Source organism: Dermacentor andersoni, chromosome 3, assembly GCF_023375885.2.
Source record: "Dermacentor andersoni chromosome 3, qqDerAnde1_hic_scaffold, whole genome shotgun sequence".
In the NCBI taxonomy this organism is placed as follows: Eukaryota; Metazoa; Arthropoda; class Arachnida; order Ixodida; family Ixodidae; genus Dermacentor; species Dermacentor andersoni.
In genome coordinates, this window is record NC_092816.1 from 10,452,442 (window position 1) to 10,464,786 (window position 12,345).

Sequence of the window (12,345 nt, forward strand, 5' to 3'; positions counted from 1 at the left end):
ATTTCTCCGTCTTACGTGTATTTGAATAGGCGGCGTCGAAGTTGGGGCCGTGCTTCAGTTTCCTCTTAATTAGCTCGGGGGGGGGGGGGGGGGAGATCGTATCTAAATATACGGGAAATGAGAAGTCGTTCCTCTCGGAAACCACTGCACCAAACGTGGTGAGGTTTGTTGCATATAAATGAAAATGTTAATATGTAGTGACTGCTCGTAGCGACTTTTCGATTTAGGCCGTCAATTTTTAATACAATATTGCTGAAAATGGCTAATTTATTGGAAAAGGAAATTATCAAGTATACAACTCTGTAACTCCGCAATGCTCAAAGATATTGTAATTCTGTAAACTGCATCATATAGTACATAAAAGCAGACAAGATTGATGTATCATAAGTGCCTCTCAAATAGACCACTAATATGTGTGTAGGAATTTTGCAAAGCCCTTGTAGACAAAGTAACGAATCCGCGTAATATATCTATTGATATATTAAGTTTGTCCGCTTTGGAAGCTCTAAGGGATGCAGTTTACAGAACGGCTATATCTGTTCTTAGTGCAGAGCTACACTTGTAAACTTCGTGCTGCTATTTTTCTTTCTTCGCACTTACCGATCTTTAAATTTAATAAATGTTCAGGACTTAAATGGTAATACCGCTTCCAACAGTCACTGGAACTTAACTTTCTCTCTTAAATGCAACCAATTTCATTTCATCGGCCCAGTGGTTATCTAGAAAGGCGTGTCGGCGCGTCACATGTATTTGAATGGGTAGCATCTGAGTTCGGCCCGCACTATAGAACTTGAACTGTATTGAATTCTGGGATTTTAGGTGCCAAAATCGCCATTTGATTTGGAGGCACACCGTAGTGAGGTACTACGGATTAATCTGGCCACCTGCAGATTATTAACGTGCTCCCATTGTACTGGACACGGGCGTTCTTGTATTTCGCCCCCATCGAAATGCAGCCGCCGCGGGATTTGATCCCGTGACCTCGTGGTTGCTGAGGCACCGCAGCTTCCTCTCAAGTGCAGTCTCGAATTTTCCTTTTTTTTTCGAGATATTGAGGTAGCTGAGATTTATTGAAGATTATATATATATATATATATATATATATATATATATATATATATATATATATATATATATATATATATGGGGGTGCTTCTTTTCTTTGTTAACAGATTTTCTTCTTTAAATCTCGCGTGTCGCGCAGCACGATTTCGCTTCCCGAGCGAGGATACTCTCAGAGGCCATCACTAAATAACAACGATAAGAACGATTTAAAATTACTATTTGCCTAATTAAGCAATTATCGCTAATAAACTCTTAAACTATTAACTTACGGCACATATTGCAATTTGCGAATTGTAGCCGCTCAGTTCGAATATCGTATCCACTTGGAAAAATTCTAAGAATGACACCGGTTTAGAGATATGCGCTCCCAAATTTTGCGGCGAGATGTATTGGTCTTCCATACTACGGCAAGTTTGACAGCGCTCATCTCAAAACTGAGGCTAGTTTCAAAAACCGTTCCAAGTGGATGGGTATTGTGAAATCGTAGCGTCAATTCGTGTATTGCAATCCTAATAAGAATTGCAAAGAATAATGAGGTAAAAACGTTTATTAGTGAAATTGTCTTAATTATTCAGCTTTGCATTCTCATTTCTAGTATAAGTAATGTCCTGCTCTTCGAGTAATCCAGCTCAATGACAATAAATATTTGGGCTACATGCCACAGGGAACTTTTAAAAAATGTATGTTACCGATGGAAAAAAAAGGACTCTGTGTACGGGGAGATCATCTTTAAGTTTTCCGGAATTTTTAAAGATAACCTGTGGCAGAAAGCATAATCCTTGTCCTTGAGCTGGATCAATTGAAAAGGTGGACAGTACTAGCACGAGAAATTAAAACACACGTTTAATTAATTACCAAGAATTACTAATTAACTTCTTAATTAAGTGATTTATGCCAATATAGCAATTTACCAATTGTAGCCGGTGAGTGTGCAAGCCATATACACTTGAAATGAATCTCCAAGATGACACCAGTTTCTATATGTTATTTGTCCAAAGTGTGAGACGAAAAACATGAGCGTTCAAGTTACTTTGTGCTCCAATGCATAAAAGGACGTTTCGTTAAAGAAGTAACTGAAACAGCAGTGCTACAAGTTTGATAGCACATATCACCAAACTGGCGTGATTCTGGAAATTCGTTCCGGGTGTACATGCCTTGCAAACTCATCGGCTACAATTCGTAAATTGCAATACGTGGCGTAGTGTAAATAATCAAGAAGTTAATCAGTGCATTTTCTAATTCGTTGAATATGTGTTTCGATTTTTCGTGCAAGTAATGTCTGCCTCTCTGAATAATTCAGCTCAGGTACTGGAAATATGTTATCTGCGACACGCGATCTTAAGAAATTCCGGAAAACTTAAATATGATCAGGCCTGCATAAGGAAGCACAAACCCACTTCGTTACTTATGCAAATTATGCACGTGCAATATTTAGCACTTCCAGTTTGAAAACTGGCCAGGTGCATACAGCCGTGCCGCTCCGTCGACATAGCTCAATCGTTTCTATGTATTCGTTGTTCTTGCTTTTTTATATCTCGCGCTATCGCTGCCTTGAATGACGCTTTATCGGACAATATAGCGCTTACTTTATTCCATTTAAGTTATTTTTTCACCGCGACATGGCCATCTGGCTACAAGAACTGTTGCAATCCCCAGGTCCACTGCGGGACGAAGGCCTCTCCCAGCGAGCTTCAATAACCTCTGTCTTGAACCAGCTGACCCAATCTTATGACTGCAAATTTCTTTATTTCCTCACACCACCCAATTCGCTTCTGTCCTCGACTGCACTTCCCTTCTCTTGGCACCCATATTCTAACCTTTAAAGGGCTATTGGTTATCTGCCGTACGCATTACATGTCCTGACCAGCTCTATTTTTTCCCTCCTAGAGCCTACTACAATGTCAACGACTCTCGTTTGCTCTATAATCTAGATCGCAGTCTTTTTGTGCCTTAAAGTTACGACTACCATTTTTTGTTCCAACGCTCTCTGCGTGGTCCTTTATTATTTTTCCTCTCAAGCTTCTTTGTTAACCTTCGAGTTCCTGCTCCTTATGTTCATGTCAATACAGTGCAATGACTGTACACTTTTCAATGATAATGGTAACTTGCCGCGCATGCCTGCAGTATCAACTCCAACCTATCTTTATTTTGTAAATTTCCTTCTCATAATCAGAGTACCCTGTGAGTACCTTACGTAGATAAACGCACTCTTGCACTGATTCTAGAAGCTGACTGCCAATCATAAATTCTTGTTCTCGTGCCAGGATATTGAACGTGACCTTTATCTTCTGCATATTAATCTTCCGCCCTACGCTTACACTTTATCGGCTAAGGTCCTCAATAATTTGTTGCAAGTCGTCTTCATCATTGCTGAACAGGACAATGTCATTTGCAAACCGAAGGTTGCTGACACTGTCGCCGTTGAAGCTCACCCCTAATGTTTCCCAGCATCAATACTTTTTTTAAGCATACAGTGAATAGCACTGAAGAAGTTCTGTCTCCTTTCTTGATAGGTATTTTTCCACTTTTTTGTGGAGTATGGCAGCGGTGGGGTGTTTAAAAATAATTGCTGAGAGAATCGCGTAGGTATCGTGTGCTCCTTGACTACGCATTGCCCATGAATGCTGGTAGCTCAGTTGAATCAAATCCCTTTTCGTAATATATGAAAGCCACATAGAGAGATTGGAATGTTTTGCACCTCGTAGGTTTATTATTGGACGTGTTTCAGAACAAAAACATTACAAAATGAAAGAAGGCAGCGTGTAATGAAGCAAACGTGCAGTGAGACGGCCACTGCCCAACTGAACTCGGGACACGAGAAATTGCTACAATGTTGTTTTATAGAAATGGAAATGTAAGAAAAAGTCGTCTTCCAGTGATGACGGGTACTCCTTTTTACGCATGGGTGTTGAGAGAGGAGTGCAGTGATTTTCGTGCACGAACAAACGACAAGAGCCTCACGCTCAGCGAACAGTGCAAACTGTGCACAGCCGTTACACGGCATCTGCTGCACGGGCAACAAAGCGCCTTCTCGATTCCCATTTCGACTACGTCCTGTAATGTAGTCAATAAGCAGACGCTGGACGCGGCTCCTTCAACAAAGCACCCAGTCCGTTATCTTGCGCGTCACATCATCGCTGCTCTTCCCCGATGGTTCTTGGACGCTGTCTAGACACTTTCTGCAGAGTGAGACCACGCCGGTCCAAGCTCGTCAGATTGCGCAGCGAACGAAACTTTCAATAACGACTTGTCGTGACCGCTTCCACGTTGTACGTGTATACGACTTCGGTCGTCCGTTGCGTAGTCGATGTCGCCAATTCTAGTCTTTGCCTTCCTCTCTCGCAGGACGTCGGTGTACGCCGCTAACATCTTTGGCAGCGACTACAAGGACGCACAACGGTGAGTTTCCGCAAGTCAGACTAAGGCAAGCTGCCGGCGAAATGGGGCTACTTTTTCGACGCAACAAATTTAGACTCTGAAAAAATGACAATTAATAAACTGACCAACCGCCTCACCTCTGAAAAACATGGCAACTTGGTGACATTTCTAAGGCAATTTCGCAAACATGCGCCGAAATTTTAACCCTATTTCTGGTCGACAGCCTAAATATGGAAATGAATGAAGCGTGTCCGTCAGTACGTAATCATATGCGATGTGCTTCAGCTAAGGTATCAGGAAATGAGGCAAGTGAGATGTAGTTATATGTGCAACAGAATTTTCACTTAGCCGGCTAAGTACCAACAATCTGCTTATTTGCTTTTGGTATGCGCTGCATCGTAATGGGCAACTTGTCTAAGTGCACTTCGTGCCAGTTTTCATATTTACAAAGCTTTAACGCTGCAAATTACTTTAGAAACGACGGTTGACGCAACCAACAAAAACGAAACCAAGGCGCAACCGCATCGTGCGAAGCGAAAACCTCTGCATGCGCGGTGTGAAACACCGCCGTGTATTGGGGGCGAGGACTTACGGAGTCGCCATCTGTCGGAAGCGCCCCCCTTGCGTAGTATGAGGGATCACGCGGTGCGCTCCTCATAGGTTTGGCTCACGGCGCTCAGTAAATACACCACGCGGCAGCCCTCCTGGACATTTCTGCAAGTACTCTCAAAACAAAGGGAAGTTTCTTACTGTCTAAATAATAATCCTGGGCAAACTGTAAGCATAGAATTGTTTACAAACTCTATCTGTTTATCGAATACGTACAGTGAACGCCACTGCGGGCGGTCGCCGCGATGGAGTCTCCCGAACCGGCTTCTGATGTGAAAATTAGGCAAACGCTGAGAGAAAACTATGAGAAATATGTTCTTATAGTGGGCTGTCTGTATAATCAAATGGATCATAACAGAATGAAGCCTCAATAGAGCGATCGCACGGGTTCGCAGCGACCGAGACCGCGTCTGCATGCATGACCGCGCACAATGTTTCGCCTTCGCAAGCGCGTTTTCGCACCGTGCCGTGAGCTGGCCACGGAATATGAGCATGTGACAGTACACAAGCAACTATTGTTGCATGAACGCTTTTAGAGCTATTCAGAAATAATTCCGGTATAGAGACTTCGACGCCTACGGCGACTGTGATGTGCCGTCGCGACAATTTAATCTTTTTTTTTATTTGTTGAACGTTCCAATTATTTCTCAAGTTGCATCGCACTGTATGCTTACCTGTATTCTCAGCGTGCAATTTCCCGCTGCTTCATTTTCGTAATCCAGTGCTTAATTTATAACACAAACATGACCATATGCCATGCTTTCGTTAAGGTGCTTTTTACCGCTCCCTTTCCATTCCAGTAAACTTGCCAGTATCTACCATCAGCAAGTTGATAGACCAAACCGTCATGATATTAGCTGGGCAGCGAGCGCGGGCGAGCGTCTCACTGCGCTTTTACGCGAGTTGTGCCCGAGCATACCCGAGTTATAGCCGATGGCTGTTTGGCGACTCTAAGTTTCGCGATGCAAGCTTCACGCAGGTTTTTGTCCTGCGGCTACGTGTGAATAAGGCTGACACCGGGCTCCGTTGCGTACGTCCGGCACTACGACACCGAGCAGTAGCCTACCATGCTGCGTGCACGCCTCCAAAGGCGGCCACTACCTATTATAGTGCTTTCAAATGTTGTCAAGCAGACACCCATGGCTAGAAAGCCTCATCACTGAATCAGAACCGAAGCGCAGGTGGGACTTTAAACTTTCGTTTGCAGCTCGCTTCGGCGCTACCGAATACTTTTGGAGCAGCCGACGCGGCCGCTGTGTACACGTGATCCCTCATGCCCCGTCACGCCGACGGTGGCGCCAGCTTTTCCAGTGGTGAAGCTCGCCCCCAATGCAGCAGAAGCGAGCGCCACACTTGCGTGATCAGGCAGGCACTCCAAAGTGAGGAAGCGAAAAGAAAAAAAAACGCCTTTGGTTGGCAGCGTGATTTTGGCAGCGATGATGATGCAACGAGCGTGTTGTATACATTGCCTGGTCGACGGGTGGTTGCTTGGTGCGCCACAGTCATGACATTGAAGCTCTCCTTCGGCAAGTCAAATAGGTCGGGCCGTGCCTGCTGCGCCAAAAGCAGCTCACTGCCGTGACTCCCTCCGAGAAATAGAAACGAAACACGTACCTTCATCAAAGCGCCGCCATGCGCCGCCCCTGCTTCGCCGCGATGGTGCGCATACATTGCCCGACTGAAAAGTGCATTTTTTTAATAACTATTGTGGTGGCAATTTTTGCCGTTTCTGAAGTGTTTGGAACGCGGCTTAAGTTATCCCGATAGAGTTACTTGGATATCTCGCGTGCTGTGCATTTTCAGACTTCACAGCCGAGGCGTGTATGCGTACGTTTGTTTCATTGAAAAGACCTAATTTATTCAGTTACCCTAAAAACCCGGTAAGGGCATTACATAGATAACAAAACGGAGATATATTGTAACTCATTGAAAATAACTACGTCACGGCAAAAACAAAAGAAAAGAAAGAAGAGGAAGAGAAAGCGCAATACAAGACACCGAAACTAGTACATACTACACCTAACAAAACTGTTAGCAAATACACAATGGTGGAAACATCGCGATATAGATTCGTATACACATTAGTGAATGTAAAACAACTTGGCGAGAATTACAATGACCAAATAGGCTACAAGAGGGCCTGCAGTTTCCAGGTACTCGGCACTAAGTACACTGAACCGAAGAGGCGATCTGCGATTTAAAACTACAGGAAAGAAAGATAAAACAGTAACTTCTCTTTTCTTTTTCTTAAAGGAGTACTGACACAAAAATTTGAAGTCGAGATAACTTGTGAGATCGATTTAGTTGGTCACACACACATCGTCTATAAAATATCAGCGGCGAATATCGCTTAGAACATATTTAAAATCAATTTTAAAGTACGTGCGCGCAGCCAACCGCAGAACAGAGCACCTCGCGACATTGACATCAAGCGGGATTGTAAATAGCCAAGAAAACTCTACGCCATCTACGCCTCGAATTTCAGTTGGCTGCCATGCGGCTTACATGTGCTCTTCTCCTCTTTTGTTGCTTGTTCTAGCTATTGTACTTGTAGTGGGACGCTCTCCGCGTGTCGCTGCAACTGCAGTTTTTGTCGTGTCCATCGGGATATTTCCCACACTATCAGCTTGATTGCGCTGTCACAACGTTCAACGCCGATTTGTTGTGTCTTACCATTGGTCGTGGCCGATGCGAGGGTTTTGTTGAGGTTCGTCCTCGCCATCGCCGGCCGCAATATCTCAGTCGCTAAGTGATTGGCCACGTCTAAAGCGCGAGACACATGGTGCGATTTTCCGTGCGATCTGTCGTACGGCGCGTCGTGTGCGACTTGCCGCATACGGCGATTCGGGACGCATGGTTCGAATGACCGAGCGGCGGGTAGCTCCGCCCGGAACCGGCGCCCCTGCGTGGAAGTTCGGAGTGTTGCGTAACTTCGAACAGAAAGTGAAAGCAACCGTATTTGCACAGCTATCTTGTTTGAAAGAAACGATGACAATATAAACACGTCTATGCGAGCACTGTAGACGTGTTTCCGCAAGGCCGCGTTAGCAGTATCGGATCCGTTGACAGCCGCCGATGGCCAGGAGCCGGCAGGCATAGCTCGCTGGGCCATCGAATCGGACACCGGTTGCGCTTGTGACACGATCGCTTGCAGCTCGTATAACGAAGCGCCTATGTTAGTCGGCACAACGTGTACACAGTTATCTCACGCTTAAATTGCAGCACATTTGATTTCATTGGCGCCGATAGAAGCGAACGAGCATGCCAGGCGAGCTTGCGTCGCTGGGAGACGATGTAGGCCTAGCTCGCCGGCTGTCTATCCGGGGCTACCGGGGCCGAGGGTCCTTGAGATGCGTCCGCAGCTCGTAATAAAGCGCCTAAATTCGTCAGGACAATCAATGCCTGAACATTTATGTTTCTCTTAAGTGAAAATGCGGTTAGTTTTCCCCGCTGCCGTTAGTAGCGATGAGTAAACATGCCAGTCAGGCGAGCCGCTTCGTATACATCTAGACGATTGCTGGCGCGTATGCGCTTACCGCGTCCGAGTAGAAATCACGCCAACGATTTACTATTTCGCACAACGTTTCATAACTCGCACTCTTTCGAGGTCACTTTATTCTAGAAGTTATTTCGTGTCAGAAACAAATTGTAGCCGAATTATGTGCCGCCGTCAGTGGCGAAAGAGGCCCGCGTTTCGACCAGTGAGAGAAAAAAACAGACATGATCAGAGCGGCGAGGCGCCCGCTCGCCGGCCCCACCCCGCCGGGTCTACCACGTGGCCATGACGTTCAGCTACCGGCGCTGTCATACGTCATGGCTTTTTGCGAACACGTGACCACTTTCATTACATTCCCATTTCTCCCGTCTCGTTGCTCTCTGGAACCGAAACTTTGACTGGTCGCTACAAAAAAGACTGCAAATAATTACCTGTCGTGCTCTGAAGTAAATGAGGTTTCGTGCCGTGATTACTGGGTCTTTAACTACTTATTGAAGCAGAAAAAACCACGCGGATTTTTTTTGTGTCAATACTCCTTTAAGCTATTTTTCGTAGTTTAACCTTTTGTTGTCTAATCCAAAGCCTTGTTATTGCTTTATACATTCATCTGCTGCTTTTCTGTTCATTTATGCCTTGTCTCCTAAAACCTTTATTATCGGAAATTTCATATGTTGCCATTTTTGTTTTATTGATTCTAGTCATCATTCACAGGAACTCCCATTTCAGTTTCTAACTACGGGACCTCCTTCTGTATATACTTATCATGTAATTATCCCCATTTTTGTCTTGAATAAAACTGATTCTGATGACACAAGTGAACTGAATCTTAAAGTGTTACAAGTAGGAAACAAAATCAATAATGTTGATACGAATGTGCTCTTTACGTGGCTAACAAATTTATCTTAATTGGTAAGACATTCAACATAGTCTGAGAGCTCATTCCAGTGTCGGGTACCGACAAGAAGTGGAGAGCAAAAAGAAAAGTGGTTAGTTCGCGCATATAATGGCTGCACTTTAAAGAAATGGTCCAGTCTAGGAAAAATGCGATAAGCCGGCGTGATGTAACGGGTGGCGAAGGGTGAATGACTGTGATAAAGTTTTTGGAAGAAAGACAGCAGTGCCTGACGCCTGCGATCTACAAGTGAAGGTAATTTGATCGATGTTTTTATTTCCTTTACGCTAAATGTTTGAGAGTACTTCCTTGCAATGAAACAAGCGACTTTGTTTTGAGTTGATTCTAGTTTGTTGATTAGGTATAATTGATGAGGGCTCCTTATATAGATGTATACTCTATTTTCGAGCGTGCTAATGTAGCGTAAGCTAGTAGTATTGTATGGTTGTTAGCACAGTGTAGGTTGCGCCTAATGAGCCCGAGTGCGCGAGACGCTTCGCTAAACACCTCATCAATATGGCGATTCCACGAAATATCCGATGTCGAATTAATTCCTAAATGTTTTACATTAGGCACTGTTTCGATGAGCATGTTATTTAATGTGTAACGGCATTCGACTAGTAATTCGAGAATAGTAATTGCAGGTGGGCGTGATACTAAGATTGCTAGTCACACTTACCAACCGCCTGACACGGCAGCTAAACCATCCAGCTCCGGTTAATCTTTGCAGTGATCTCTAGTGATTCGGTTGACGTAGCACGCCGGTTAATTTTTTGTTCATTAACTCAATTTTGTTCAATTTTCCTGTCGTTTTTGCACTGACCATGTTCACAGAGGAAATCAAATTCAGGTTATTGTTGTTGATATTGTTCTTATCCGCGCTAAAATGTACACCCGACAAATAAGCAACAGTGAAATATGCATGATGTATTATCGTCGTACTACCTACTTTTTACTGAAATCATTCGTATTTTTTTCTGATCTATGTTTTTTTTTTCACCACAGGCACGAAATCTACGTTGTTCTTCTGCTTGGATCCTACCAAAGGAAAATAATCGAATCGAGGCCTATGCTGACGGTAAGATGTGTGCGTCACGTCCTTGTGCTCCCAAAACGCTAAAAACAAAGAGAGTTCCGGGCACTCTCTTTGAGGGAGCATCTGCTTGTCCCATATTTCATTCTTTTCGAGTGTAGATCGACCCTCTTTGAGAGAGAGTAGGTAAACTCCTCCTGACAAAATTTTGTTACTCCACCACAAGGGAGTGCTAGTACTCTTCCGCACATTGCTTATACTCTCCTCACAGGGAGTGCAAGTACTCTTCCACAGAGTGCTAATACTTTCCCCACGGGGGTAATAGTATTCCCCCAGATCGAGTGCTTCTACTCCTCCAAACCTAGCAGTTCTACTCCAAGCCGAGTATTTCTACTCCCCCAAACAGAGTGCTTGTACTCCTTCAGAGCAGAGTGCTAGTACTCTTCCCACTAGTGTGAAAGCACGATGTAGATCCATGGTCACGTTTGAAGGGATTCGCAATACTTACATGCGGGGAATATCTGATTCCTTCATAAGCAGCTTCTGCACTTATGCTTGGTGAATGGGATGTAATCTGTAGTCGGCGAGTTACTCAAATGAAACATTTTCTCTCTTAAAAAGGTCAAAATCTTTATTGATCAGTCACAAGACAAACTGAATAATAAGTTGAGAAACATACTGACAAACGCATAAAATCATATTACAATGATGCCCATGAACTTTAGAACACACCTTGCAATAAAACATAAGTATATTCTCTAAAGTTTCATCAGTATTACAGTGTAGAAATACATTTTAATTTCAATTGGCTCCTTCTGTTTAAAAATAAAGTATACAATTGAAAGTTAAACATAGAACAAACGTGCGCAAACTCACAAAGTATTGACACTATGATCAAAGAGAAATATGCGCCACATTACTGGCCAGCAAACGCATTTCTGGCACAAAACGCATGCACTTATATGGCAGAGGTTATCAGATGTGCTTCTAAGCATGGTGCTGGTAACGTAGATAAATTGTACAAGAAACTTTTTTGCGTGCCACATTCTAAGACAGCAGCTTATTTGATAACGTCCTGTACAGCGTATGGATGTTCCTGGCTGAGAGTAAAGTGCATTTAGAAATGTGTTGTATATTCTCATGTGAGGCCGCAGGTCTAGCTAGCTTTGCTTATATTTCACATAAAGTTATTCATGTATGGGCTGCGCCCTATTGTTTCTAAGTATGTCTTGTTGCTTACAGATTGCTTAATCACAGTTCTGCAGCAATATCCTGCCCGGTCTCAAACCGGTACAGATGCATATTATATTTCTTATTCATTTGGCCTCCTCACGAAAGTAGTTTCCTGGTGTTGTTGGAATTCATCCGTTACACTTTATCACAAATAAATATAATTAAATTTACAATATTATCTAATATGTAGCAAATGAGTATAAAACTGCAAAGAGCATTGGCATTAAAACCTTGCGCATCAAATTTTCTTTCTTTCTTGATTTATTTAAGACAATGCACAGATTGTCTTAGAGGACACGGCTAAAGGCAAACATTTGCCTGACTAGGCGTGCCGCCCGTACATTGGCAGCAAAATGGCAGTGGCAGGCTTTCAGGTGAGCACGCATGAAATTAAAGTAGCACACATTTTCCGACATTTGAGTACCCACTTCACGTAAAAAGAAAGAAAAACGCTTAAATCTTGCAGTTTTTAAGCACTTGAAGCACAAAAACAAGAACATATACGAAATTTTTTATACTTGTAGTTGAACGTTTTCTTGTCCTATATGGCAGTTTTTCATTCCCATTATGGTAAGAATGCTATGCTTCTGAGGAGCAGCTTGCATAATTACAGGATCAATTATTGTGGCTCGTTGAATA

General features: G+C 43.5%; 1 protein-coding gene across 1 annotated transcript in view; it reads left to right on the top strand.

The window, feature by feature from the left end:
* Window positions 1-12,345, top strand: part of LOC129380278 (uncharacterized) — a 66,443-nt gene that overhangs the window by 20,940 nt on the left and 33,158 nt on the right. The window contains exons 4-5 of the mRNA XM_055061080.2: window positions 4,411-4,464; window positions 10,446-10,518. Of these exons, the coding sequence (XP_054917055.2) occupies window positions 4,411-4,464; window positions 10,446-10,518 (127 nt within the window). The remainder of the gene's footprint in view (window positions 1-4,410; window positions 4,465-10,445; window positions 10,519-12,345) is intronic.